Source organism: Podarcis vaucheri, assembly GCF_965113315.1.
Source record: "Podarcis vaucheri genome assembly, chromosome: 9".
NCBI classification, from domain to species: Eukaryota; Metazoa; Chordata; class Lepidosauria; order Squamata; family Lacertidae; genus Podarcis; species Podarcis vaucheri.
This window is the reverse complement of record NC_138767.1, coordinates 68241631-68269465: the sequence shown is the minus strand read 5'-3', so window position 1 is coordinate 68269465 and position 27835 is coordinate 68241631. Positions and strand designations below refer to the sequence as shown.

The window sequence follows — 27835 nt, the reverse complement described above, 5'->3', positions numbered from 1 at the left end:
CAATCAATTCAGTTATCTAGGCCAACTAGTTCAGGTTTATTGGGTGACTTTTGATTTTGTGAATCCAGGGTATAGTAGGCAAAAGACAATTGTGGTTAAGACAGTGAGATTGGAGCTAGGTTCTTCCTGCCACCTCTGCCAGTGGTAAAATAATGTAAACAACAACAAAGTTGCTGCAGCTGTTAAAGGTTAAAAAAAAAACCCACCTCTCTCATTGGCGGTTACTTTGCTGTATATCTCTTAAAACCTGGGGGAATGCTTCTCCATTTCACCACTAGTGAATGGGTCTTCAAAATTTGGGGGGCATTTGGGCTCAAGCGTACACTGCATATTACTCAAACCTTAAATAATACACCTTTTTGAGACAGGGAAGCATGTGTAAGACTTTTTTATTTTGAATTTTTAGTTACCATTTGTTAAGACAAAAAGACAATTGCTAATCTTTCCATTCCCTTTTGCAGTAATTTAAAAACTATTCTGCATTTGATTAACCTTTTCCCATGTTGCCATGCCTGCTGCAGAATATTTAAGTTTTGTAGAAGATCGCAGGTGCACGATCAATTCCACTGGGGCACTTTAGACGTTACGACCACATGTTGTGAACTCTTTGGCAAATTTCTAAATGCCAGGAAGAGGAATAAGTGACTTCTCTAAAGCACAAGTGAATGCCTTTGAATATGTGGCATTAGAAATAAATTGGACCATGAGAGAAAAAATAAACACACCATCGTAAATAAAGGTGAAAAGCACACTACTATTGCATTGATGTTCTCCAGCAAAACAGCAGCCATTTACGTAAATGGAGCCTTGGACTTTTCAACTTGTTTGTAGTAAGAGTAAAAGTTTGCTGGGGCATGGCGGTTGTTGTCCTTTTGTCTTTACATAGTGCCCTGATGTGACATTTTGCCTGTCCATGAACTTCTAAAATGACTGAGGTGACATGGTCATAGAAAGGTTAGTGCAGTTTAATAGAAATGGTAGTGGATCTTATGATAGACATGGGCATGTAGTCCAATTTTTAAAAAAATTTTGTGGTTTAAATGAGACAGAGAGCTTTCTCTCTCAGTATGTGTAGTATTTGATTAATATCACACAACAGTGAACTCTTGACTTTCACTTGAAACCACAAAGAAATGATGAAAAGACCTCTTTACAAGCCATGCTCAAAAATGCCTTTTGAAATAAAGGCCTTACTGTTGATCATCACTCTTGTTTTCTCATATTAACAATGTTCAAACTGCTATATTCATTCTATGGTTATTTGATTTACACATGGAAAATGAAATAAGGGGTGGAAATTTAAAATGCAAAAATGATTTTTAAGTTCTTGGCATCCTTCTGTCTCAAGAGGCAATGGAGTTCGCCTCCAGGGGTGAAGTCAAATTGCTGCGTTATCAGCACTAAAGTGACCTCCAAGGGGTGCAAGCCTGGGCAGTATGTATGGAGGTCCTGGCCTCGCTGATGTGGTCCAAAGGAAAGCAGAACAATGTGTTTGGAACCAATTTGGCTCTGTAGTTGCCAGAAATAGGGCTACAAGATGCCATCCAGCCATCTTGGAGACTGTTCTCCAGATTAGTGTAGGGTTTACAATTATTATTATTATCCTTTTCTTTTCTCGGAAGATATCCTGCAAGGCAGCGGAAGTTTAGGATCAGAGTTTTCCATCTCCTAGATGGGCTACCTTCCCAGTCTGGCAAGCCCCACCTGCCCCTCACTTCCCTCATTCAAAAAATGCCTTCTTAACCATTGGACCCAATGTTCGGTCTTGTCTGCTCAGTTCACCAGAGTCTGTCTTTACATGCAGGGAAAGATCCTATCTGAGGGTTTGAGACCCATTGGTTACCCTCACCTGGTTTAGCTGGCCAGTTGGAGCCGTTTCCTGGGGTATAGTTACTCTTACATACTGAGAGCTTCTAGGAGCCACAGGTGGTGGTGGTGGTGATGATGATGATGATGATAATTTTAAAAAATTATACCCCGCCCATCTGGCTGGGTTTCCCCAGCCACTCTGGGTGGCTTCCAACAAAATATTAAAATACAGTAGTCGGTCAAACATTAAAAGCTTCCCTAAACAGGGCTGCCTTCAGCTGTCTTCTAAAAGCTGGGGGGATGGTTGTATCAGAAGGAAAATGAATTGATACTGATTTTTATATATTGGCAACTTTTTATTAATGTAACTTAAAATATGTAACTGTATTCTTATAATGTTTTGTTTAAATTGTCTGTTGTTGCTTCTTTTTTGTACACTGCTTAGAGATGACAAAGATACTTTCCAGATTACTTCAGGTGACCAAGTTGGAAAGCTTTGGTGAACTGGAAATTTATTTATTTATTTAGGTCATCTGTTTGTCACAATAAGTAGGTGAGGTAGCCAAAATATTTGGACTGATTTTTAACTCAGTCAGAACTGTTTGCAAGAAATTATCAAAAATACAAACATTATAGAAGTACGTTTTAACACAGGTGGTCTCTAGCACACAGGACTGCAAGTTGTAGAAGTAAGTTCTGTCAATATGTTGAGCTGGTGTATGTCTGCATATTGTATGCATATATAGATTATTTCACCACAGATAATTTTTGGAGTTTCGTGGTATTTAAGTACATAGGAATCCTAGGATACGAGTAACAGATTAATTGGTAGGATACATATTATTTATATAAAGATAATTGAATTTACACTTTATTTTCCCAATTTTTACTTGGTTAAGAAAATGTCAGGAAATTGATCAGTTCATTATGCATGAAAATGGAGGAGTCATTAAAATTGCTAATTTAAGAGAGTTCTAGTTTTAATTTATGTAGTTGATTAGAACTGCATTATTTGTCTTGGTTGTCAAAAATCTGAATTATGAACTGATTTATTAGAATTAACGATGTCTATATAAAGCTCAGAGACAAATAGGTGATTGAAATATGACCCAAAAGGTAGAAATAACTGTCTAAGAGGATCATCAAGGGAAAACTTTCAACAGAGTAGAATCTTATTATTATTAAATTAAAAGCTTCCAAGGCCAGAGCCCCTTAGGAGATGTTGAAGAGAGAGAAAAGGTGTGGAAGAATAGTTATGTGTGAGAGAAAGGAGGCAGCAAATGAAACTGGATGAAAGGGAGAGAATTAGAAAATAAAACTTCATCTGAGCAAATTTAAGACTAGGAAACAAACTATTAAAAGCTGAACACAATCTTCAGCCTCAAAGGTAGACTGCTTGAGTGAAAGGAGAGAGAAAGCTGATTGAAGAATGAAAACTATGCTACTATAGAAGCATTAATGAAAGGAAGAGAAAATAAGAATAAGAAGAATAAGAATATAAGAATATCTTTATTGTCATTGCCCCCTTCAGGGACAACGAAAATACATTTTGATCCAGGATATATCTTAAAATTAACAAGAATCCCATAAGATGAACACCACCTTTTAAAGGATATTTAAAATTTGGATCAGACTATAGTTGTAGAATACACTTAATACTTAAATGTTGGGATTCAGTTTAAGCAATAATAAGTCATAAGGTATAATATATTATATTAAGGTATAATACATTATATATTATGTAAGCTATAATAAGGCATAAGCTTCCTTAACTGTGAACCTTTGAGTAAGAAATCAACATATCTGTCTAGATCTACACCAGAACTCTTTCTGAACACTTGCTCTCTGAAAATTCAGTGAGATTGAGAATTAAATGTTTGAGGCATAGGGTTGTATTAAGTCTTATGTAGAATAGACAGATTGAAATTAATGAACCTAAGTCATGTCCATTAACTTCAGTGGGTCTGCTCTGAGTAGGACTAGTGTTTAATATTCCCCATAATCTTCTTTTTGTTAAGTTACAGGCTTTTCTTAAGAAAGATTGGATTATAGCTGACATACAGGAATTAGTTCACAGATATTAAGACTGACATAGCCCAGGCTGCAGCAGCAGTCACTGAATAAGGACGAATAAACACCCTAATGACAGGGAAAGTTGAAGATTTAACAGAGGCTATAATTGGCTGCATTCAGACAATCAAATCTTATATTTGAAGCCAAGATCTAAACAGGTTGCAACACCACACACCTGTTTACCATCGTCCTTCACTCAAGCTAGCAAATAAGCCAGGAACCTCTGTTAGCCAAAGCATGGTCAACTTGGTTAATAGTTATAAACAGTGTTCAAAAGGTGACAGGTGCATTTTGCTCCTGGCTTTCAGACACTTGTGACCAAGTGAAGATGCCTGGGTGCCAGGATGGTGCCTGAAGTCTCCACCATTTGAAGGTGCATGCCTGGGGATCCTTGAATCTTAACTGTTTTCACACATTAGCAACACATCCTGTAGAATCCTGTTATGTTTTATCTGTACAATCAGAATGAATTTCAGAAACCCAAACCTTGTATTGAGAAATTTGATATTTGAGCCATCTCATCCAAAAATGGCAAATAAACAATCCGTTTTGGTGACTGTAACCCTATTTTAAGGAGCAATTTTGTACCTAGCTTATATGTCTTTAGTTTCTAGCACTGGTTATAAATAAAAAGAGCCAGGGCCTCCATGTCTGGCAGCCATTAACCACATTTTCCTGGTTTGGACGTAGTGGAAAGCAATGGGTCGTGGCTTTCTGAGTTACTTGCCTGCTCATGTGAAGGAAGGAACAAAGTGACAGTTCCATACATTTGCTTGCTTGCTTACGGAGTGAAGCAAATATTCTCCTTTTTATTTCTCGTGCTCTTTACTTTTCTGATATGGATTTGTTAATGCAAAGGAATTTCTGTAAATTATATTTATTCTATGTATTGAAAACAGGTTTTCCCAATAATTTTTCGTATAAATTTGGTCTTGGGGTTTGTTTGTTCTGTTGCCATAGTGTGATAATAGTCATGCATCTGGAGGTGGTTCTACACACAGTGGGGAAACCCTTGCTATAAATAAGTCAGAAATTAAATCGTTATAACAAAAGAAAAGAAAAGAAAAACCCTATGTAAAAACACTATAGAAAGGTTTGTGCTCTCTGGTGTCATCTGGTGTTGCGTGTTTATAATGCATTCAAAATACTTTGTTTTACTAATGTAGCTGAGTCCTGGGTTTTCTTCTACTGCAGTTACTATTTTTTGAACTGCTAACTGATGTTAACAGGCATAAAACTTTGATTTCTTTTATTCATCGAGAAAGCACAATTAAAAAAAAATCATTAACAATGTGAATTTTCATATGTCTTTAAAAAAAAACTTATGCTGCATAGCACATCCATGCTCTAATGAATGGCTTAACTGGAACAAGTTAGATCTGCCATTTTTAATAGGGCTTTAAAGTTTGGAGAGACCCAGGAAAGCGTAAAGAACTGCATATTTTAAACACTTCTTTAGCAGGATTGTGCTGCTCTGTTAGGCTTGCAGAGCGAGTTAAAAGTTCATATACTCTGTTAGGTGGACAGACTGAAACTGCAATCTGTACATGTATACCTTGGAGGAAGATATACTCAACACAGTGAGCCATACCTCTGAGTAAGAAATGTTACAAATGACTGTTTTGTGTGTTTTTCTGCTTACAGGAAATTTGGTGAGCGACCTCAACCTAAACGGCTCACCAGGTAAGACATAATTATTTGTGTTGCTAGATCCTAGTTTATGCAATTAGTGTCTTAGTTCCTTCAGACTTTGGGCAGGCAGTTGCATGGTTCACTGTTGTTAATTCATGGGTTTTTTGAACTATGTATGAAGATCTAGTTGTCATAAAAACAGGTTGTAGCTTAGCCTTTTCCCAATATGCTAAATTTGTTTGTGCAAGTATGTTCCCCCCCCCCTGGAGAAATTACATTTGACCATGTAACTCTATTCCTAGCTGTAATTTGAAGTGATACACTCTAAGAACAGTTTTACTATTGCATCTGTTATTGGAATGAACTAGACCTAAATACACACTGGATTCCTTTCTTGTCCCATCTTGAAAATACAAATTTTATGACAATGTATTGTAAAAAGAATGGTGAAGTCAAGTCAAACCAACTATGGAATAATTCTTCACCTCTACATTTTTATTAGGTCAGTTTTCAACCTAAAGGTACCACATTTATTAATTTTCAATATTTATAGACATCTTTTTCAGCCTTCAAAGTGAGTGTGCTATTAAACAGCACAATAAGATGCAGTCATATAATTTTTTATATTTATTTATCTATTTATTTATTAGATTTATATGCCACCCTTCATCATAAGATCCCGAGGTAGTTCACAGCCCATAAAGTACTAAAATTATGAAATGTTTGCAACAACAAAAAAATGTCTTGCAGCCCTTCTGTTTAAATGCAGGTTTTTCCAAAGTCAGTAGGCCAGCGCAGTAAAAGCACTCCTTTTTGGGGGGAGTTCTGAATTCAGTGACGGCATGTTAATCTGGGCTGGATCACCTGACTACAACTGGATTACACAAATGCATGCACCTACACACCGTGGATTGCCTTTTTGACCTTTTTAAATAATGGAAATTCTAAACACACAACAATCCAGGCATTTAGTTATTTATGTAGACCTTCTCCTCATCTAAAACAGCTTCCAGAGTGGCCTAGGTATCCCTCATTATACAGTGGTGCCTCGCAAGACGAAATTAATTCGTTCCGCAAGTTTTTTCTTCTTGCGAGTTTTTCGTCTTGCGAAGCACGGTTTCCCATCAATCAATGCGTTCCTATGGAGACCGTCTGGGGACAGAGGGGAAGCGCCACGCGCCTTCCCCTCTGTCCCCGGACCTGTTTAAAGCAAGGGGCGGTGGGGAGAAGATTGCTTCTCCCCGTTGCCTGCCCCGCAATCTCCGGGAACAGAGGGGAAGGCGCGCGCGCCTTTCCCTCTGTCCCCGGACCTGTTTTAAAGCAAGGGAAGGGGCAGCGGGGAGAATCGCTTCTCCCCGTTGCCGCCCCTTGGTTCAAAAGGGGTCCGGGGACAGCAGGGAAGACGCGCTGCGCTTCCTCGCTATCCCCGGAGCTTGCGGGGCAAGCTTCGTTTTGCGAAGCAAGCCCATAGGGAAATGCGTCTTGCGAAGCGGCTAAGAAAACAAAAAACTCCTTCGTCTAGCGAATTTTTCGTCTTCCGAGGCGTTTGTCTTGTGGGGTACCACTGTACTTAGGTTAGACCACTCACTGATAAAGGGCTGAAGAGCTTAACTGAATGAGAATTTCTTACCATTGGACAATATATACTTTCTTGATGCCTTTTACTGTTGTTGAAATAATAATAATAATAATAATAAATTTTATTTATATCCCGCCCTCCCCAGCCGAAGCCGGGCTCAGGGCGGCTAACAACAATAAAACAGTACAAAGGTACAACATTCAGCTACCCCTTTTTTTAAGTTGTAACTTTCACAATTTTATTAGTACATTTTGTGTCTGGTCTTTCCAGTGTTAAATCATACCCTGTTCCTTGGCAAAACACTAGATTTTGAATCCTTTTTTCCTGTTGCTTTAGTTTGTATTCTCCAAACAGTCCTCCTGCAGACAAATGTTCTATTTTATCTGTATGTTAGCATTATTTGCAATGCGGGTTCTCTCCTAGTAGCCAAGGACAAAGCTAAAGTTTACAGTTCGTGACAATGGGGTGGCATTCAATATTGTGAATGGAAGCAGCCTTTTGTTCTGTGAACAGAAGCTGTTCCCACTCCCTGGAGCACCAGTGTGGAATGCTAGTCATAATTTTCAGAAAGACAGTGGAACATGCATGTTATTGCTTCTTCCCCTCTCTTGGTAGCCTACTAGGGAAGCCTTTGAAAAGTAATCATTTCAACAGGTTCTACCATATGATAACTGCATATTGTTCGAAATGAAATGGGAAAGTACTGGTAATCTTAAGCGGCAAATCCCCTAACTGTAGGCAGATGTCAGCATCCTAACACGTTTGTCTTAGCTGCTTTTGGTTCATGTGCATTTAGAAAAATTTCTAGCAAATACAGAATTAGGGATACATCCAGGAATGTATTTTGGAATGAGTTCCTGCTTGCTCTGTAGTTAAGCCATTAAAAGGCATGTAATTCCAACCAGAGTATACTTTGAGGCTGAACAATTTAACAGTTTAACATTTTTCTCCTTTTTTTAAAAAAAAATGTTTTTTTTAAAAATACAGTTTAAAAATACAGTCGTACCTCCAGTTACGTATCCCTCTGGTTACGTAAACTTTGGGATAACCCGGTAAGCGGCCTACCTGGAAGTATATTTCTGGGATTTTGCCGCATGCGCAGAAGCACTCTTCCACCATGCCTGTGTGTGCAGAAGTGATCTCTCTGGTTGTGAAAACGTCGGGATCCAGCCGGACCTCTGGAACGGATCCCGTCCGCAACCAGAAGTACCACTATATTCGACTCTTGAAAGAGGCTGTTTATCCTTTCCGAGTAGAGCTAGATTTTGCAGATAGGCTACTGCTTGTGAAGACAAAACAAATGAAAGTGCCTCAACTGTGTTAGGCTCTTGATCCATCTATCTTAGTAGTGTTTACTCCCAAAATCCACCACTGTCCAAAGGCAGGCTGATATCTTTTCCAGCTCTGCTAGAAAGTAAGGGCCAGATCCCAAGTCCTTCTTTAAATCATGTATTCCACTAATTATAACCCTTGTGGTGGTAACTCTTAGACTTTCACTTCACTACTGTTGCCTGAGGACAGGGAGGTGCTTTCTGCAGGAGGACGGACTCAGAAACTAGGTTAAGCCACCTACACGCTCCTTGGCAACTCTGTAAGCCCCGCCAGTGAGCTACTTGAGGTTATAAAGGTATGTGCTTGCAGATATCTTGTACTCCACGCACTTGGGCTGCTTATTTTGCCGGAATATTTTTAAATATCAAAACTTAAAGCCAACATGGTGCCCTCCTTAAGTTTTTGGACTCCCACCTCCCATCAGCCCTGGCCAGCATAGCCACTGGTCAGGGACAATGACAGCTGCAACGCCTGGAGACTACCTTTGCCATACAGCTTGTTTTTTTAATGAAGAGTATTTCTATTAATTTTATTGTGCCTTTTTAATTCTCAGGGAAGCAATGAGAAACTATTTAAAGGAGCGTGGTGATCAAACAGTCCTAATCCTTCATGCAAAGGTTGCACAGAAATCATATGGAAATGAAAAGAGGTTAGTGTTGTGCTGTGTGCTCTCTATTGTGCCATTTTGAGACATTATGGGAAATGTCACACATAAAACAATCTTTGGCTGATCTAGAAGAACTTCAGGCATCCACAGTATCTTTTCTCCAGATTTCAGTAGTGCCATCACAAAAGCTCTATAATACAGTGTAAGCTTGGTTCCAGGTTGTTTAAAATTGTTATACTTGTACAGTGTAAGTTTGTGTCCTTGGTTCTTCGAAATCCTGAAATTTGCTTTGGGTGGAGCTCCACCTAGTGTACACATAAAGGCTGGCTTGGTGTTTAGACGTTCTTCAACTGGCCAAATGAGGAATGCTAATGAAACCTATATTAGTTTTTTTTACAAAAATGTTTTCAGTATACTGAAGTGAAAAATTGGAGTGGAGATTATTCTGGGGATACTTTTAGTATCAGTTGATATTTTAGATAGAATCTTAACTTCTCTGGAATTTTTTTTCCTATAGCTTTAAAAGTCAGCAGTTAGGCTCAAAAACAGCCTAACAAAACAGAATAAAAGCAGGTGTTTTTTGTGATTTTGGGGGTGATTTTTAAAAATTATTATTGGAGGTGTTGCAACTCTATGCTGTGACCCCAATCTCCCCACCCTCCATCCTGGCATCAATTAAACAGCTTGCATTATCCCCAATGGAAGCTGTTTTTTTTTAAAGCATAAATTTGCTGCACAGGGAGACAAGGAGAGGAGAGAAAGAGAGAGAAGGTGATAAAGTGAAAGGGGGAAGAGAGAGACTGGAATAGAATGAATGAATGAATCATAGAATCATAAGAATTGGAAAGGACATCAAATCTCATATTTGCCACAGCATCCTGATAGGTGGTCATCCAGACTCTGCTTAAAACCCTCCAGTGAAAGAGAGTCTGCCACCTTCCAAGGTAATATGGTTTTGGTGGGAGTGGGATGTTAGAGAGAGGGAGGAGTGATCCACTTTTGACATTGGCCCCATCCCCTATGGACCTGCTGCCCCTGACTGATTTTCTCCAAGAAAATGCAGTTCTGGGGATGGCAAAGACTCCCTACTCCTGTCTTACATTTGTCTTTCTTCAATGGGAAAATTAAGTACATGTTTGATGTCTCTAATAGAAATCAGTCAGGCTTAGAAGCATGCAATAAGCAGTAGTGCAGATACCTTTTATATTGTTATGGAGCCAAGGCTGTGTTGCTCTGTAATTCCACAGTTGCCTCCTATTGATTCTGAAAACAGAGTATCCAGGAATTTCAGTTTTCGTTTTAAAAATAGTGTGTTTCTTCATCCTAAAACTGTAGCGATTGCTCTTTGAAAAAATATTATCATCATTATTTAAAGCATTTAGAGCTCTTCAGCCAAAAGTGTCCCCAGAGTGGCTTATTTCCAGTCAATTAACATATGACTATATACAGTCAATAAAAAAACCAAAACCCTTCCCTCAGGCTTACAATAATAATAAAAAAGACACAAGGGAAAACAGACATGGAGAAAGTGGCCGGGGGGGGGGGGGAATCAAACTCAGAACATTGATTCTTGAATAGTTATTCTTATACTGATAGCTGGCACAGTATATTGGAAAATGTGAGAAATGCCTCGTAAATCCTTACAAAGTAGGAAATGAGTTTTAGTGTCCTGCATAGTTAGTTCCTTATGGCTAAGCAGGAGCAAAATAAAACTATGTATAGTTAGTAAATCTCTGCAAGCCATGTCATTTATGTAGGTCACAGAACCCAGTTTCTCTCTCTCTCTTTCTATAATTTTTATTAAATTTTCTGTTTTACAATTTAAAATACTCATTTTGCATCCTTAAGATATGACTTCCCTTTTTCTCTTTCCATGGTTCATTTTACATATCATAAATCCCTGCATATTTTACAAAAACTATACCATTCAGTATTCCATTATTCCATCCATCAAAACTTATTTACACTGTTGAATTTATCTTAATGCTGCTAGCATTTTCAGTTGTACACAATTATTTCCCATATATTCAATAAACGTTTTCTGATCTTCTCTAAACGTATGTTCTTCTTGTTCTCTTGTTCTATATATTAAGTCTGCAAGTGGTGCATATTCTGTCAACTTAAGTTGCCATTCTTCTTTGGTTGGCACGTCGCTCGTTTTCCATTTTGGGGCTAACAAAACACGGGCCACGGTAGTAGCATACATAAATAACCTTTTTTAACACCTGGGAATTTCAGTCTGAATTATCCCCAGCAGAAAGGACTCTGTTGTTGTTGTTTTTTGGAAGGTACTTTTAATCATTTATTTCAATTCATTATGGATCATTTTCCAATACTCTTTTACACTTTTACAAGTGCACCACAGAACCCAGTTTCTCTTGCTTCAGATTTTGTTCAGAATTGTATGTATTTTGTACAGAATGCACACAGCTTTAACCAAATGCATTGAGCTTGAACCCAAGACTCTGTTTTTCACCTTCAGGTTCTTTTGCCCCCCTCCCTGTGTCTATCTTATGGGTAGTGGGTGGAAGAAAAAAAAAGAACAGATGGAACGGGATGGCTGCTCTGAACAAGAGTCTCAACCATGCGCCTTTATTGGGATAGGTAATAGTGACCAAGAAATGCAGCAGTTAAATCTGGAAGGAAAGGTAGGATGAGTACAAATCTGTATTTTATATGCTAGCTCACTGATGTATTGAAGGCCTTCTGAGCAATAAACCAGCTTAAGAAGATAAAACATAGAACGTGGCGCTCCTTCTTGGGAGTAAGTCATTGACTGGGTCACTCTTTTCGTTCCCAGGAAAACGAGTAGATACTGACTGTGTACAAGAATTCATCCTATGTGTAAACTTGTTGTAAGGATTGTCTGGAGTAGGGGACACTAGCCTGTTTGGATCGGGGGCGCATTTCAGAATGTGAACGTTTACGGACCTGATCTGTTTAAAATTAAGATTCCACATATGAGCATTTCTAGTGCTGTTAGTGCAAACAAAAATGCAGCCAAGCATGGTGTACTTGGGTCCATAAAAACTGGACGTCTCATAATTCAGTAGCCACACATCTGTGATGCTTGCTAAGGAAGTATACAGCTCCCTGAAGTGTTTGAAAAGCCTCGTATGATTTTTAAAGCAGCATGCGTAGACCTTACTCAGATAGTTCATAATAATGTTGGTATATTTACGGCAACCTGGGATGCTGGGGAAATTGCTTACATCCCTAGATGTCAAGGGGGATTAATTGAAGTCTCTTGTAGTATCATAGTCCTAGCTTTTCTCTATGAAGAAGCATTTCACTCCCTGACCAACCAGAGAGAAAAAAAGGTTGAACAGAGTTCTGTGCCTATAGGTAGTTAGTTGCCTAAATCTTAGGGTTTGTTAATTGATTGCATTATAGGGAGATGCCTTAGTCCAGTTTAAGTCAAGTCCATGCTTTCCTTTAATCATGGGTACCACAGCCCAGTTCTCTTACTGTTACTGCGCTGTTACTGCCACCTATATGTCCCATATGCTTCAAACAATCCCATAGAACATGACTGATCATTTCCTCCATTCCACAAACCTCGTGACGTTTGGAGTCTGTCCTCCCAGTCTTGTATAAGCCCTCAGAAGAGCACAAAGCCCGGTCAGAACTCTGAACATATCAGCTAACAAATTGCCTTAGCACGTAATGCTTTGAAGTCATAATTTGTCCTTCTGTTGCTACTTAAAACTTCTAATGAATTGATTCCTGTTCTTATCCACAGAACTATTGCACAGCTAAAACCTTGTACATATCTGACTCCGACAAGCGAAAGCACTTCATGTTATCGGTAAAAATGTTCTATGGCAATAGCGATGATATTGGTGTGTTCCTCAGTAAACGAATCAAAGTAATTTCCAAACCATCTAAAAAGAAACAGTCCCTGAAGAATGCAGATTGTAAGTATTGATTTTGCAAGCTGCTTTGTACAGCACAGTGCCACCTTTATTTGTATGTCATAATTTTCAAATGAGAAAATGCCTTTAATCGTGCATTGGGTGTGTATGTAGGAACAGCAGTGCTGCCATATGATAACGTGATCTAGCAATTTAGAAGGGCATGAACCTTTATAACAAATACATCATAGAATTGCAGAGTTGGAAAGGACCCTGAGGACCCCCTGCAATGCAGGGATATGGAGCTGTCCCATAATGAGGATCAAACTTGAAACCTTAGCATTATCAGTACTGTGGTCTAACCAACTGAGCTATAAATAAGGTTTAAAAAAAAGTGGTTTAGACCACAGTGACACTTGTATCCCAACTGAGCTATACACCTCAATGACACCCTTTAACTTTTGAAAGGGTGATTTCTTCAACTTGCCACTACAGTATTCTGGAACATGCAGTGCATTGTTTGCTGGGCAGAACCCAATTCAGACCATAGGGAGGGTCAAATGTGAGAATGTTGCAATGTATGTATGCAAAACTACATGGGTAAGTTGGTAAGATAGCTTCCACCCCCCACCCCACCCCCAAAATACTCAAAGTACTTTATCTGTTTCCCAAAAAAACCACACAAAAAACCAGTTTACACTCTTTGAAATTATTGGAATGAACTTTTTAAAAAGCAAATTAAGAGACTCGGGACTTTCAAAGGGTGATATCCAGTGCTGTGTGAGTGAATGACTGCTTGCGTAACAGGTTTTCATTTTCTGTCATTCCCATACCCCCGGTAGCCTTCCACATGCCCAGCCTTTGAGCAGATCACCTTGCCCTCAGGCAGACTGGCGATGGTGTGGGGAGGGGGAGGGGAAATCCATTGGACCAGTGGTGTTCATTCCACTGGTGGATGCCTTCGTCCATCTGTTGGCATCCATCTTTCTCAACAGACAATGGAGTGCACATCCGGGAATGAAGCCAAACCGCTGGAGAATCACAGCTACTGCTGTAGCTGCAGAAGCCAGTTAATTGTACAGTGGTACCTCAGGTTACTCCTGCCAACCTAGCAGTTCGAAAGCACGTCAAAGTGCAAGTAGATAAATAGGTACCGCTCTGGCGGGAAGGTAAACGGCGTTTCCGTGCGCTGCTCTGGTTCGCCAGAAGCTGCTTAGTCATGCTGGCCACATGACCCGGAAGCTGTATGCCGGCTCCCTCGGCCAATAAAGCGAGATGAGCGCCGCAGCCCCAGAGTCGGTCACGACTGGACCTAATGGTCAGGGGTCCCTTTACCTTTACCTCAGGTTAAGTACTTAAGTCGTTCCGGAGGTCCGTTCTTAACCTGAAACTGTTCTTAACCTGAATCACCACTTTAGCTAATGGAGCCTCCTGCTGCCGCCACACCACCGGAGCACGATTTCTGTTCTCATCCTGAAGCAAAGTTCTTAACCTGAAGCACTATTTCTGGGTTAGCGGAGTCTGTAACCTGAAGCTTATGTAACCCAAGGTACCACTGTAATTGCTGCCTCCTGCGTTGCTTTTGCTGCATTAGCAGCACCAAAGTGACCTCTGGGGCACAAGCCTGGGCAGTGTGAATGGAGATCCTGGGCTGCCCAGATGACAATGCCCCCCTCTTTGGCACCAGCTTGCCTGCAGGAGTTGCCAGGAGGCAGCGTACAAAACGCCACCCAACTATCTTAGGGACTCCATTCTGGATTTGTGTAGCGTTTACTCCTAAGCATTTTCTTCTCCTGAAGATGTCCTGTAAGGCAGCATGTAATTTTACCTGTAGCACTACATAATTACCAGGTGAAATAGTCCCTGTAGGAAACCCTCTTAAGAGGTGTAAGTGCCAAGTGTGACACTTCATTTCAGCCAGGGAGATGGATAGGACGTTGCTGTCTCATAGCTAATATTGCTGCCTTCCCTGCTACTCTTATAAAATGCAAAGCTGGAGCTCGTAACGTTTGCAGATGATCAGATCTGTTATCCTACATCATAAATTGCAGCCCAAGTGAGAAGTGCAGACGTGTCAGTCACTTCCCTTCTGCTTCCCACTAAATGTAGTAACTTCTAAGCTAGTGCTCAGATGTGTTAGAATGGTGGTGTGGTGCAGAATATTGGCCATGTTGACCTCTATTTTGGTTGGTTCCAGACACTCTGATAAAACAGCTAGGCAAAGCTGCACACAAAGAAGCCGCTTGATTTTACAATTTTAGTATTTGGAGGAGGAAGAGGAGGAGGAGGAGGTGGAGGGGAAACAGTGCCAAGATTTGGAATAAGGCCTACAGAGGATGGTTGAAAGGGATACCTGGCATATTAATTTCAAACACTGGAATTAGAAGGAAATGCTTTGTTTTTGCTGCTTTGGAGAAAAACAGTCGGCTGCAGTTGGCTTGTGAATCTGTTACTATGGCCACATTTAAGGAATTTTAATTTTATATATGTTTAAAATGAAGCATACATTCCAAATTTCTGAAGTAGGTTGCCATCAGGAATGTGCTTTCTTATATGTACACATTCTCTGGATTTTAGCTTTGCAACTAAAAATATTTAAGTACTTTTGGAAGGAATATGTAGCAATAGATTATTAGAGTTGCTGCCTAGATTATTTTTGCATGCATGGGCTTTTCATGCAAATCTTTATAGCTTAACAGTCTGTTCTAAAGACTGACATATTTAAATATCTGGCTTGTTGGTTTGTTTTTGCAGTGTGCATTGCATCGGGGACAAAAGTGGCACTATTCAATAGACTTCGGTCGCAAACAGTTAGCACGAGATACTTGCACGTGGAGGGAGGAAACTTCCATGCCAGCTCGCAACAGTGGGGAGCATTTTACATTCACCTCTGTAAGTAAAGCCATACTTGTCTGTGCTGTGTGATTGCTTTTGGAATCTATTGATCTCCTTGCATACTAAGACCTTTTCTTTTCCTCTGCAGTGGATGATGATGAATCGGAAGGTGAAGAATTCACAGTTCGAGATGGCTACATTCATTATGGGCAGACGGTTAAACTTGTTTGTTCCGTCACTGGCATGGCACTCCCAAGACTGGTATATTTGTTTTTAATTTTTAGATCTAGTATTATATTTATATCCCACCTTACTTCCAAAGAAAGGTACACGGTTCTCCCTCTCTCCATTTTACCCTCTTAACAAAGCCCCAAGAGGTAGTTTAGGCTAAGACAGTGGCTGGTCACCCAGGGAGTTTCATGGTTGTGTAGGGATATGAATCCTGGTTTCGGATCCTGGGCCAACAAACTAACCACTACATGTATGCTACAACAGCAGCAAGAATACTCATTGCAAAGTATTGGAAGACACAAGATTTACCCACTCTGGAAGAATGGCAGATGAAGGTGATTGACTATATGGAACTGGCGGAAATGACTGGCAGAATCCGAGACCAGGGAGAAGAGTCGGTGGAAGAAGATTGGGAGAAATTTAAAGACTATTTACGGAAATATTGTAAAATTAATGAATGTTAGAATGATGTTGGATAGAAACTAAGTGGTTTTTAATTGCAATACTATAAGGGAATATGAAAAATGGATTACTAATAGGTAAAGATTTAATGTTACAATGTTTTAAGATTAAAGATTAGGATAAACAAAGAGGGGAAGGATTTGCTGAACCAACAAACTGAATTGGAATACAAAAAAGGGAGGCGTGAGGAGGTCCGGGAAACAAGCTAATGAAAAATAAGTAATGAAAAGACTGAGTTGTTTTTAATTATTTTTATTTTGTATTTTTCTTTTTTCTATTTTTCTTTTGTAATATTTTGAAAATCTTAATAAATATCTTATTAAAAAAAAAAACTAACCACTACACCACACTGGATCTTTACTCCTTTGATACACACACACACACACACACACACACACACACACACTTGTTAAAGAATAGAGAACTGAGAATATAGTTTTTAACTGATAATCAGTCTTTAAAAGCTACCAGGCTGGTTATGCATAGCTGTTAATGGTTGTAAACTATAGTATGTTTTGATATACATTTGTTTTTGTGCAAGCTATACCAATGTAGAACAGTATAAGGCGCTGTTTCAAAGTCCAAATCCATATAATCAATTTACTACAATATGCTTAGTGCTTAAATTAAAGTGCCTCCTGTAGTTTGTTAGGTTTGATGAGCTATAGAAGCTTCACATGAACACGGATGATGTGTTTAACTGGCTCCTGATACTTGATGAATCCCTCCCACAGTTAGAATCCCTCAAGCACTCTTTTGATACCAAATATATTCACATACAAGTTCGCTGCTGCCGCTTTTCAGTGCCCAGAAACAAGTTGCATTTTGATTCCAAGTGTGTCTTATGTGCACTTTTTTTATCTACAGATAATTCGAAAAGTGGACAAACAGACCGCATTGCTAGATGCAGACGATCCAGTGTCACAGCTCCATAAGTGTGCGTTCTACCTTAAAGATACCGAACGAATGTACTTGTGCCTTTCCCAGGAGCGAATCATCCAATTTCAAGTGAGTTAGTTGACAAACGCGTAATATTACACGTCAGCATAATCTCACACTGCAGCAGTGCCAATCCAAAGGGAACAGAGTACACAAAGTTCCAGCTCCTGGTCTGGAGCTGTTGAAAGGAGCGTGGTGGCAGGGCTCAGCAATTCCTGGATCAGATTCGCTGCTAGCGGGAAAGATTGTACGTAGCACTGCACACCTTTGTTGCAGATCAGACCTTTCCTTTGAGGTTTAGCTGAGGTTTCAGAAGCTTGCCTCATCCTGCAAAGTATTTTAGAACTAGCTGTGGAGCTGCAGATTGATGCATAGCATGGCAGATGTTAGGAGCTTAGAGTGTGGTGGAGAGCTGCCTTGAAATGGATGCAACTACCGTATTTTTCGCTCTATAAGATGCACCAGACCATAAGACACACCTAGTTTTTGGAGGAGGAAAATATTCTGAATCTCAGAACAGCAAGTGATCCCTCTTGCTGTTCTGGCTTCTGGGATAGCCGTGCGAAACCTCTTCAGTGGGATGAAGGCTCCCCCTGCCCTGAAGAGGCTTCGCACAGCTAAGTCAGAAACTAGAACAGTAAGAGGGAGCGCTGCGCAGCGATCCCTCTTGCTGTTCTGGCTTCTGGGATAGCTGCGCAGCCTGCATTCGCTCCATAAGACGCACACACATTTCCCCTTACTTTTTAGGAGGGAAAAAGTGCGTCTTATAGAGCGAAAAATACTGCCCTGAAGAGGCTTCGCGCTGGGCACTTGAAGGGGGCGGGGAGAGGCAAAGGGCTGGGGAAAACTTTGCAGTAAGAAGCAAGGACCAAAGAGAAGGTGGATTTCTGTGGTAGGATAACTGTGGCTCTCCAAATGTTGCTGGACGACAACAGCCACCACCCCTGACCACTGGGCCATACTGGTTGCAGTGGCTGGAGTCCAGTAATATCTAGATGGCCAGAGACTTGCTATCTGCAGCCTCTGTATATCTGGCCTAATAAGGTCCAGCTCCGAGGGCCTTCTGGCAGTTCCTTCCCTGTGAGAAGTGAGGTTACAGGCAGAAGGCCTTCTCAGTAGTGGCACCCGCCCTGTGGAATGCCCTCCCATCAAGGAAATAAACAACTATCTTCAGGACTTTTAGAAGACATCTGAAGGCAACTCTGTTTAGGGAAATTTTTTATGTTTGATTTTTTTATATATATATTCTGTTGGGAGCCGTCCAGAGTGGCTGGGGAAACCCAGCCAGATGGGCAGAGTATAAAGAATAAATCATCATCATCATCATCATCATCATTATTATTATTATTAACATGGTATTCATTATACTGAACTTAGGTTTCAGTATAGTGCAGTGCTAAGCAGCCTAATTTTAACATTTGGGAACTACAGTAGAGGGGGCTTCCCTGAGTATCCTAGCTTGCAAATTCTGCGAGTGAGCGCAACTAGTATGTGAATGATGCTTTTGCAATAGGTGTGGGGGGGGGGAGCCCCTCTCCCCAGACAAAGGTGGCTTGATGTGTTACAGTTGATTCATTCTCTGTTTTTGTTTTAACATGAAGCATTCTTGGACACCTGATTACTTCTCTGTTTTTTTAAAAGGCCACTCCATGTCCAAAAGAACCAAATAAAGAGATGATTAATGACGGAGCTTCATGGACAATCATTAGCACAGATAAAGCAGAGTACACCTTTTATGAGGGAATGGGACCTGTCCACGCTCCAGTAACACCTGTGCCTGTTGTAGAAAGTCTCCAGGTGAGTTGACGTCCCTGCGCTCATCGTGGGATTTAGTTCCCACCTGACATTAGCATGCTAAGTGCAAGAGTTGGCCTTCTGCGAGTGGTAGAACGGGAGTAGCTTCCAAATTATAACAACAGTAGTTGTGCTAGGGGCTGCACAGCGTCTTTTGCAAGTGCAAGACACCCTTTGGCTTGGGTTGTAGTGCTACAACTAAAAGCAGGGCCAGCAGAATAGAAAGGTGGTTAGCACAATTTGGCTGCCGCCACTAGTTATCGGCCGTAACCATTTTGCTTCTTGCTTCTTTATTGCATTACTCTAACGAGTCTAATTGGTACTTCAGCTAACTTCCTCCTTGGTCTCAAAAACGTTGCATTTTATCGCACATAGCTGCATTTTGTGCATTTCTCGAGTGATTTGTGCACTTCTCACAAGTATCTGATAAGTTTATATCTCATTTCCCTACCCCACCCCCTAGTTGAATGGAGGAGGGGATGTAGCAATGTTGGAACTTACTGGACAGAACTTCACTCCAAATTTACGCGTCTGGTTTGGAGATGTGGAAGCGGAAACAATGTACAGGTGCGGTATCACACTTACGATATTTCTTTTCACACATCAAGTTCAGAATGTGTTTTTTGTTTTGTTTTTGTGGACTCTAAAGATAAGTCTGTCATCTGTTTAGGTACCGTAAGTGTGAGAGTTAATTAACCACTTAGCCTTGAATAATATATCAATTTTAAATTAACTTGCATATTACCAAAACTTCAATATAGGTGCCTGCTTTTGAAGTAAATTACAGTTTAGGAGGCCATCTTTGCAACATTCTTTTCCATTTCCCATTACAATAGCAAACAGGGAACCAAAAATGCTTTTATCTTTCATCATGCCACTTAAAATTTTGCCCAAAGCATCGTTTATCTGTTTGAAATACTTTTATACCGCCTTTTCTGGCAAAGTCCTTTCAAGGCTCTTAAAAAAGACAAGTTAGCTTCATATTCATAGCAGGAATGGTGGTGTTCCCGATGATTTACAGATGATTTACATTGGTCCTCAGTGATCATCCTTTTCCATGTGTACTGGTAATCTGTGCTGCCATGCCAACACACCAAAGTTTTTCGAAAACTTAATTAATTAATTAAGTTAGTTGGGGGGGAGGTACTTCCCCCAAACATCAGTTAAACAAACGGATACTTTCTGGACTCATAGGGCTTTGTTAGTGGTGAATAACTTTTCTTTGGAGAAGCATCCATCAACTGTGTTGGAAACAACTGCTGGAATTTTTATTTTAAGGTGGTTTTTTTCGGGGGGGGGTGACTCCAGCCCCCTGTTCCACAGTACAAGCAAAGCCAGAACAAATTAAGGGGGGGGGGGAATCTGCAATTTCTCTTACACAGAGTGAAATAGAAAAAGATCGGTTTTCTATGTATAATGTATGGTGATTGCAGAATCAAATTTTTCCTGTTGAGGAATTTCAGAATTTTTTTATTATTTTTTTTACTTCGTATGGAGTATCCACAACTTTGCATAGTTCTTTCTTGGAGATAAAAGTGTTTGTCAGCTAATGCGCTCTCTCTCGCTCTAACTCTCTTAATATTTATTTATAAATTTTTTAAGTGGCTGGGGAAACCCAGCCAGATGGGCGGGGTATAAATAATAAAATAACAATAATTATTACAAATTTAATACAAAATACACACTTCCCTATTAATATTCAGTTACCATTTGACTTGCCCTCCATGGTTTCCCCATAATTTCTGATGCCGTTGCGTATTTTGATTATTCTATGCCCTATCCTTTCTGCTTATTCTCAGGTGCATAGTTCCTGCTGTTTTTTATTCAAATCCCACTTGCATTTTCACAAGTTTACAATCACTTTTTAAATACCGTATTTTTCGCTCTATAAGACACACTTTTTCCCCTTCAAAAATTAAGGGGAAATGTGTGTGTGTCTTACGGAGTGAATGCAGGCTCCTTGGCTTCAGTGATAGCAACGCGAAGCCTCCGAAGCGCAGAGGGAGAGCTCCCCCCGCGCTCCGGAGGCTTTGCATTGCTTTCGCTGAAGCCTCCAGAGCACAGCGGGAACTCCCGCCGCGCTCCTGGGGCTTCAGGCAGCTATCCACAAGCCTTCGGAGCGCAGCAAGAGTTCGCGCTGTGCTCCGAAGGCTTGCGGATAGCCGTCTGAAGCCTGGAGAGCGAGAGGGGTAGGTGCATACCAAACCCCCTTGCTCTCCAGGCTTCGCTTCGCTGGAGAGGCGCTGCACAGTTTTCCCTCTCTGCGCAGCGCCCCTTCAGCGAAGCGGGAGGAGAAATAGAAGGGGCTCCATTTCTCCTACCGCTTCGCTGAAGGGGCGCTGAGCAGAGAGAGGGAGAATTTTTTTTCCCCTGTTCTCCCCCTCCTATGGTCCGGTGCGTCCTATAGAGCGAAAAATACGGTAATCTACAAAAGGTTTCCAGTCCTCCTTAAAGGCTGCCTCTCCTTGATCCCTACTTTCCATAATTGAATTTGCCAGTTCTGCATATTCCGACAGCTAATGTCTCTTCCCTCTTCCCCAGGTGTGCAGAGAGCATGCTGTGTGTCGTTCCTGACATTTCCGCATTCCGGGAAGGCTGGAGGTGGGTCCGCCAGCCGGTCCAAGTCCCAGTCACATTGGTGCGCAATGATGGCATAATCTACTCTACCAGCCTTACATTTACCTACACGCCAGAGCCAGGACCCCGACCCCACTGTAGTGCCGCTGGAGCAATCCTCAGAGCCAACTCCAGTCTCCTGGCATCCAGCGAAACAAGCACAAACAGCGAGGGAAGCTACACAAACGTCAGCACAAATCCAACCAACGTCACATCATCCACGGCAACAGTAGTTTCCTAACCACTGCTCTTTTATGTGGAACTTCTAAAAAAAAAACTTAAGTGCTTCGAACAATGAAACTGAACAACCTTTGTGGTTTCCCGGTAGGGTGGAAAAACCTCTTCACTGCTCTCTGAACGTCTTTCACCTACAAGTGCTGATCTCAGTAGAAGCCACAACAAAAAAATCGCGGGGAGGAAAGGCCCATTTCTATTCATACTCAAAATCTATTTTTAGTTGTCTCTTTTAAAAATGGGCTCAAAACTAAAATAAATAAAATAAAAGTGGCTGGGATACAAGTTGAACTCGAAAACATGGACATAACATAGTTTTTATGGACCAAGGAAACGCTTTAGTATAAAAGGTACATTTTCACCATACCTTTTTGTATCACAACATATAGTATGCTTTTGTTACCAAATAGTTTATATATTATTTTTTTTCCTCTGAGCGTTTGCTCTGAAGTATACTCAGGTTCCAAGCCTGACCATTCTTGTATAATCACCATACTCTTCCAGTTTTTAAAAAATATATATATTTTTGGTCTGTGGCTGGAACTTGCATTTTTTTAAACTGAAGTCTTGTGACTTTTTATGAACTGATTTTTTTTTTATTTTCACCAAGTAGAACCTTGTAAAGGCCAGCATATTTTTTTTAAGATGATATGAAGTTTGTGCAAAAGCTTTAAAAAAATGCCTCTGCCTTGCCTGCAATACATGCAATGTATGTTAACTTTAGAGCTCCTCTTTCCGCCATTGTGGACAGCTCTTTCTATGTGTTCCTTTGTTATGTATTTATAGTGTTGATTCATGAGGTTTTTTACATTACAAATGTGGCCTCGTGCAGTTTTTCTTAACTGCTCATGCTACTGGCATCTGTTGGTGTTTCGGAGGGTTCTTCCTTTCACGGTCAATACATGCATTCAGGTTGGCTTTTTTATTTTTTGCTAATCTTGTACATAATTTGCTATTAAGTGTAAGTTAAATGTGTGCGTGATTCTTTTTTTTTTTTAAGTGAACTGTTCCCAATAACTTCATTTGGCAGCATGTTTGTCTGTCTCTTTGGCATATGGCAACATCCCCCCCCCCCGAAGCATTAGCCACAAACAGGATTGGTCGGTGCATCTCTTCCTTGCGAGTTGGGAGCCATCACAAACCAGCCTGGCTATATCCTCAGACGTCAGGCCAACCTAATGAGCTTCTTCTTTTGTATGATATTACTTTCTTTGAGTGTGAAGTCATTGTACAGTTAAATGATAGTACTTAGAAATGGCTAATTGCAAAAGCACTGATATGGACTACCCTTCTTCCTTCCTTTTCTCCGTTGCCAATAATCTACTGCAAGGTTCATATCTTTCCCCGATTGCACGTTAATGGAGGGCCAATTGACACTACTGCTTCTCTCCAAAGTCCTTTTCCAAAGCTTCTTGTGGAACGCTCCAGAGGGACTTTTGTGAGCAGAGCCAGGATCTTAAATACCTGTTCATTTGTTCAAAGCAACAGGAGATGGAGTCCCACAGGGATCCTTGTCTTTGCTGACATAGGCTAACGTGGCTACCACTCTGGAAAGTGTGCATGCGCAGTATTTCTGCACCCTCAATAGGGAGGCAGCGGGTATCCCTTTCTGTCTGCATCAAACATGCCACATCAGAGCCTGTCCTAACCTTTAGGAGCAGCTTTTGAGAGAACCAAAAGTTGCTCAGGAAGGAGGGGACGAAAAGCCCCAGTCTTATATGGCCACAGGGTTTCCCCCTGCCATCATATGCCTGGGAATCCTTGTGACTGAGGTTTATTGGATGAAGATTTGTTGGGCTGAGGTGGCCAAGAAGACCCAATACATTGTAGACCCAGTCACAAGCCTTTCTGCCCACGGCTAGGATTTCCAAGCCCCACTAGTCGGACTGGAGAAGTGGTTGATCTTGAGTTGCACTAGTTGGATATTGGCGGTACTTAAATTTGGAAGTTGTCGTGTCTTCTCTCTCTACCCCACCCACACTTTGACGGGTTGTGTTGAAGCGATTTCTCTCTTGATTTGTTCCACACACAGAAGTACCGTTACACTTCCTAGGATATAGCCCTGGCGTGCATTTCTCATCCTCCCTCAAACTACATTCTTCCATAAACACAAGGGAAGTGTTTGACTACACAAGTAAGCAATGTTAGTGACTTCCACATAGTCCTCAAGTTTAATCAGCACTGTTACTTATTTTGAGTAGATTTCTTTCCACATCAAGGCTGTAGCTTCTAAACCCATCCAGTTAAATCGGTGCCACTGTCTTGAAGTGCGCTGTGTTGTCTTTTCATACTGTGTAACTTGCCCCCAACAACATTGTCGCAAGCCGTTGGTTCTTAATACTTTGCCAGTTACTGCCTCTCCTCATCTCTCTCTCTCTCTTTTTAGTGACCAAGGGCAGAATTCACTGTGGCCTTATCTCTGGCTGTTTACTGGCATTTACTTGCAAGCCTGTATACGTTGTCTGTTCTTAATTTTCTCCCGGTTGTAACATAGTGCAAATTGCTTCATGGTGTGTGCTGAAGAGGTATTGACTTACGCAGCGCCGTTCGCTCACGGACTGTTCGCTAAATGTGTTTGGGATCAACACGTGCTAGTGTTTGAGGTTTTCAGAAAAATCAAAACTAATAATTGCATACACAGTTGATAACTGTTACAAGCTTATCAGCTTTCACAGTACCCCGAGTGTCGTCATTTTTGCATATAGCTGCATCTCATCCTTTTAAATCTCTTTGCCCTGCGTTGCCCAAATGGCATATATCCAATATTTGTATCTCTTAAGGAATTGAACTGAAGGAATTATATCTACTTTTTGCCTTTCTCTCTACACTACAGGATAGTGAGAGAGTGGTTTTTTTTTTGGGGGGGAGAGATAAATTCACTTTTAAGCAGTACCTTGTAGCCTTAGGACACTTGGCTTTTGTAACCTTTTTTTTCTGGACTAGCTGTCCTGTTATCTTCAGGTAGGAAAATTGGTATATTGGAAATAGTCTTCCAGACTAAAATTAGAAATAATCTTTCATTGCTCTGAGTACATTTTATTTTCTAAATCTCTTCAGCTGATGGATGGATCCTTATTTTTTCATAAATGGGTTTGGCTGTTCAACTTCCATAACGTAGTGAGCTAAATTTGCCTGCTAATGTGCAGTACTTTGGGGGGGGGGGTGGAATGAAACTGCGGTCTACAAAATGCTTTCGGAATAAGGTCACTGGCCTAAACAGGGCTACCTCAGAATAACCGGTCAAAATGATCATAGCTGGCATAAGAGTGTTATGCTATAGTCTTTGAACCCTGTTAAGGGCCATGTTATACAATCAGAATATAATTTTTCTGAGACTGCACTACTATAGGTGGAAGGGACTGTTTTGGCTTTTAAATACCTTAAGTCCCTATAAAACCAGCTTATGGAGGGGAGAGGGTTCAGCCTTTTCCCATGCTCATACTAAATTTCTGCATTCAAGGAGTTCTCCACCCTCTGTGGCAGCATTCAGACATGCAGTCCTTCCCTCTTGTAGTGGAACATCGCAGAAATATGACTTGGTTTTCTAACCTGGTCCTTATTCTTGCATCTTTGGGGAGGATAAGTAACATTTTTGAGTTGATTCAGACCACTTTTTGAATTGCTTTAAATTGCTTTCCGAACAATGTGAGAGAACAAGCAGTATGCTCTGTTTTGTATGGAAAAAGCAGCTCAGTGCTGCTGTTACATGTTAGGTCACCATTAAACCTTCCGGAACATATTTGCTACAGGTCAGTCTCGAGGGGTTGTACAAGTCGTCTGCAAATCTCTCAATACATCTCTTAAGTAGAATGTGTTTGATTGCACCTCTGACACTAGCGCAACCCGTTTCAGACCAAATAGCTTCATAGCGGCTTCCATTCTGAAACAAAACACTTAACTTATGAATCGTGGCATTTATTTTTTCTTTAGAAAACTGGTTTATGTGAGTGTAGAGCGTCTGTACTTTTCCTGTGCCAGGTGTTTTAACTTGTTTTCAAACACTGTAAATGTGGGGCTGGGTGGCAGCTTGGCGTTAGAAGCAAAATTTGGGTTTCCCTAAACGCCTTTGGGACTGAGGTTTTTCTCTCTCTGTGGAAACTGCAGTACTGAGTAGCTGTTCCAACATCGTGAATGTGTGCCCCCCCCCCCCCCGCAATATTCTGTTCTGTTTTGTGGAGCTTTATATGATACTCTTCTTATGTTGTATTGTGCTTTTGGAATTAGAGCATCACCACAAACAGGACATTCAGCATCCTGGAAGGAGAGAGATTTGTTCACAGCTCATGTCTACTTGGAAATCTGTTTATACACGTGTGCATTTAGAAGTGAGTTGGGAGTTTCTTCTCGCTGTGAATGAAATTGGCATTTTGTGCACCCTTCCTCAGTCAAAGCCCCGTAGATAACCCTCTCCCAGCTTCCTACTGACCTGCACTGCAGCCAAACACTCCATGTGTCAAACTCCTCCATCCTCTGGCTGAAGGCATCGGTGCATTCCCCGCAATGCCCTTCATGTTCTTTCAACGTTATGTGTAGAATGTCAGAACTTCTCTGGTGCTTGTTTGTGGCTCTCTGCTAAGAAGCCATTTCTTCTGGCAGCAATCTCTTGATGTTGGCTGCTGTTAAAGAGTTTTTGTACGGCTGAGGACCAGATACATCAGTAGACAGGAAGAGCACAGTTTTCCCTAGACGGGGAATGCAGTCTTAAAGTAAACAGTTTGGGCTGCAAGCACGCATCAGCAGTAAAGCCCCTGTTGATAAGACTTCTGAGTAAGATTGCATATGATTGAGGGAATGGGGAATTCCCGAGACGAAACATTGGTTGCAGGCCTCTTGTGGTGATGTTTATCTGTATGTGTGTATGTATGTGCCCATTCAGTCCTCAAAAGGGTTTTATTTTGCAAACCGTGCACCTGTAAAACTTGGTAGCAATAAGATAGAAGGCTGATCAAGTCTTTGCTATACCTTTTGTAGGAAAACGAATCTGCTCAGATTTTATAATTCATCAGTTAAAGCCTGCAAATAATCAGCAGTTTCCAGGAATAAATAAAAGTGAAATGTATGCCACATCAAGTGTGTTGTCACATGTACAGAGTGTGTAATTAGCTTGTTCAATATTTGATTTTAAAACGTTTCACTCAACTGTGTCAAGATTAAATTTAATGTTCTGTTACTCTTCCTGTGACTAATTAATCAAAAAAAATGTATGACACTGAGATGATTGCAAACTTGTTAAAATTTGGGTGCGCTTCTGCACACAAGGGATTGGTTGACAGTGAAGTCATCTGTGTGACCAGAAGAGCAGAACATACCCATGCAAGAAGTCAACTCTGTGAGGAACTGCACTCTGGACTCCACTCAAACTGGATATGGAATCTCTTTTCATACAGCTTGTAAAAAATTGCAGAAGTTAGACAAGACTGTTTTTTTATTCAAATACTGTAAATATGAACTAGTTCACTTTTTGATATTATTTATTAAATAAGGAAAAAACAAACTGTTTAATTTCATTTAAATTAATAGCTAATTAAGTTGGCTTTAGATAGTTGAAACATAGAAAACTTGGGTTTAATTCTGGTCTGGGTTTAGATGGTAACTTTAAAAAAACAACTGCATTTGAAATTCTGGTTCGGATATAATGCAGAAAGGGAAATTAATCAACCCCTTGGAATGTAATTTATGAAATGAATACAGTGGTACCTCGAGTTACAAACGCTTCAGGTTACAAACTCCGCTAACCTGGAACAGTTACCTGGAGTTGAGAACTTTGCCCCAGGATGAGAACGGAAATTGTGCGCCGGTGGCACAGCGGCAGCAAGAGGCCCCGTGAGCAAAAGCACG

General features: G+C 40.7%; 1 protein-coding gene across 5 annotated transcripts in view; it reads left to right on the top strand.

Moving 5' to 3' along the window:
- Window positions 1–27491, top strand: part of RBPJ (recombination signal binding protein for immunoglobulin kappa J region) — an 82293-nt gene extending 54802 nt beyond the window's left edge. For all 5 annotated transcript variants that reach the window (XM_082238226.1, XM_082238224.1, XM_082238223.1 and 2 more), the window contains 10 exons: window positions 5527–5565; window positions 8979–9074; window positions 11515–11680; window positions 12775–12949; window positions 15641–15778; window positions 15870–15982; window positions 17282–17422; window positions 18995–19150; window positions 19611–19714; window positions 21689–27491. In XM_082238226.1, coding sequence (XP_082094352.1) covers window positions 8986–9074; window positions 11515–11680; window positions 12775–12949; window positions 15641–15778; window positions 15870–15982; window positions 17282–17422; window positions 18995–19150; window positions 19611–19714; window positions 21689–22004 — 1398 coding nt within the window. In that variant the 5' untranslated portion in view covers window positions 5527–5565; window positions 8979–8985 and the 3' untranslated portion in view covers window positions 22005–27491. The remainder of the gene's footprint in view (window positions 1–5526; window positions 5566–8978; window positions 9075–11514; window positions 11681–12774; window positions 12950–15640; window positions 15779–15869; window positions 15983–17281; window positions 17423–18994; window positions 19151–19610; window positions 19715–21688) is intronic.
- Window positions 27492–27835: the final 344 nt, after the last annotated feature.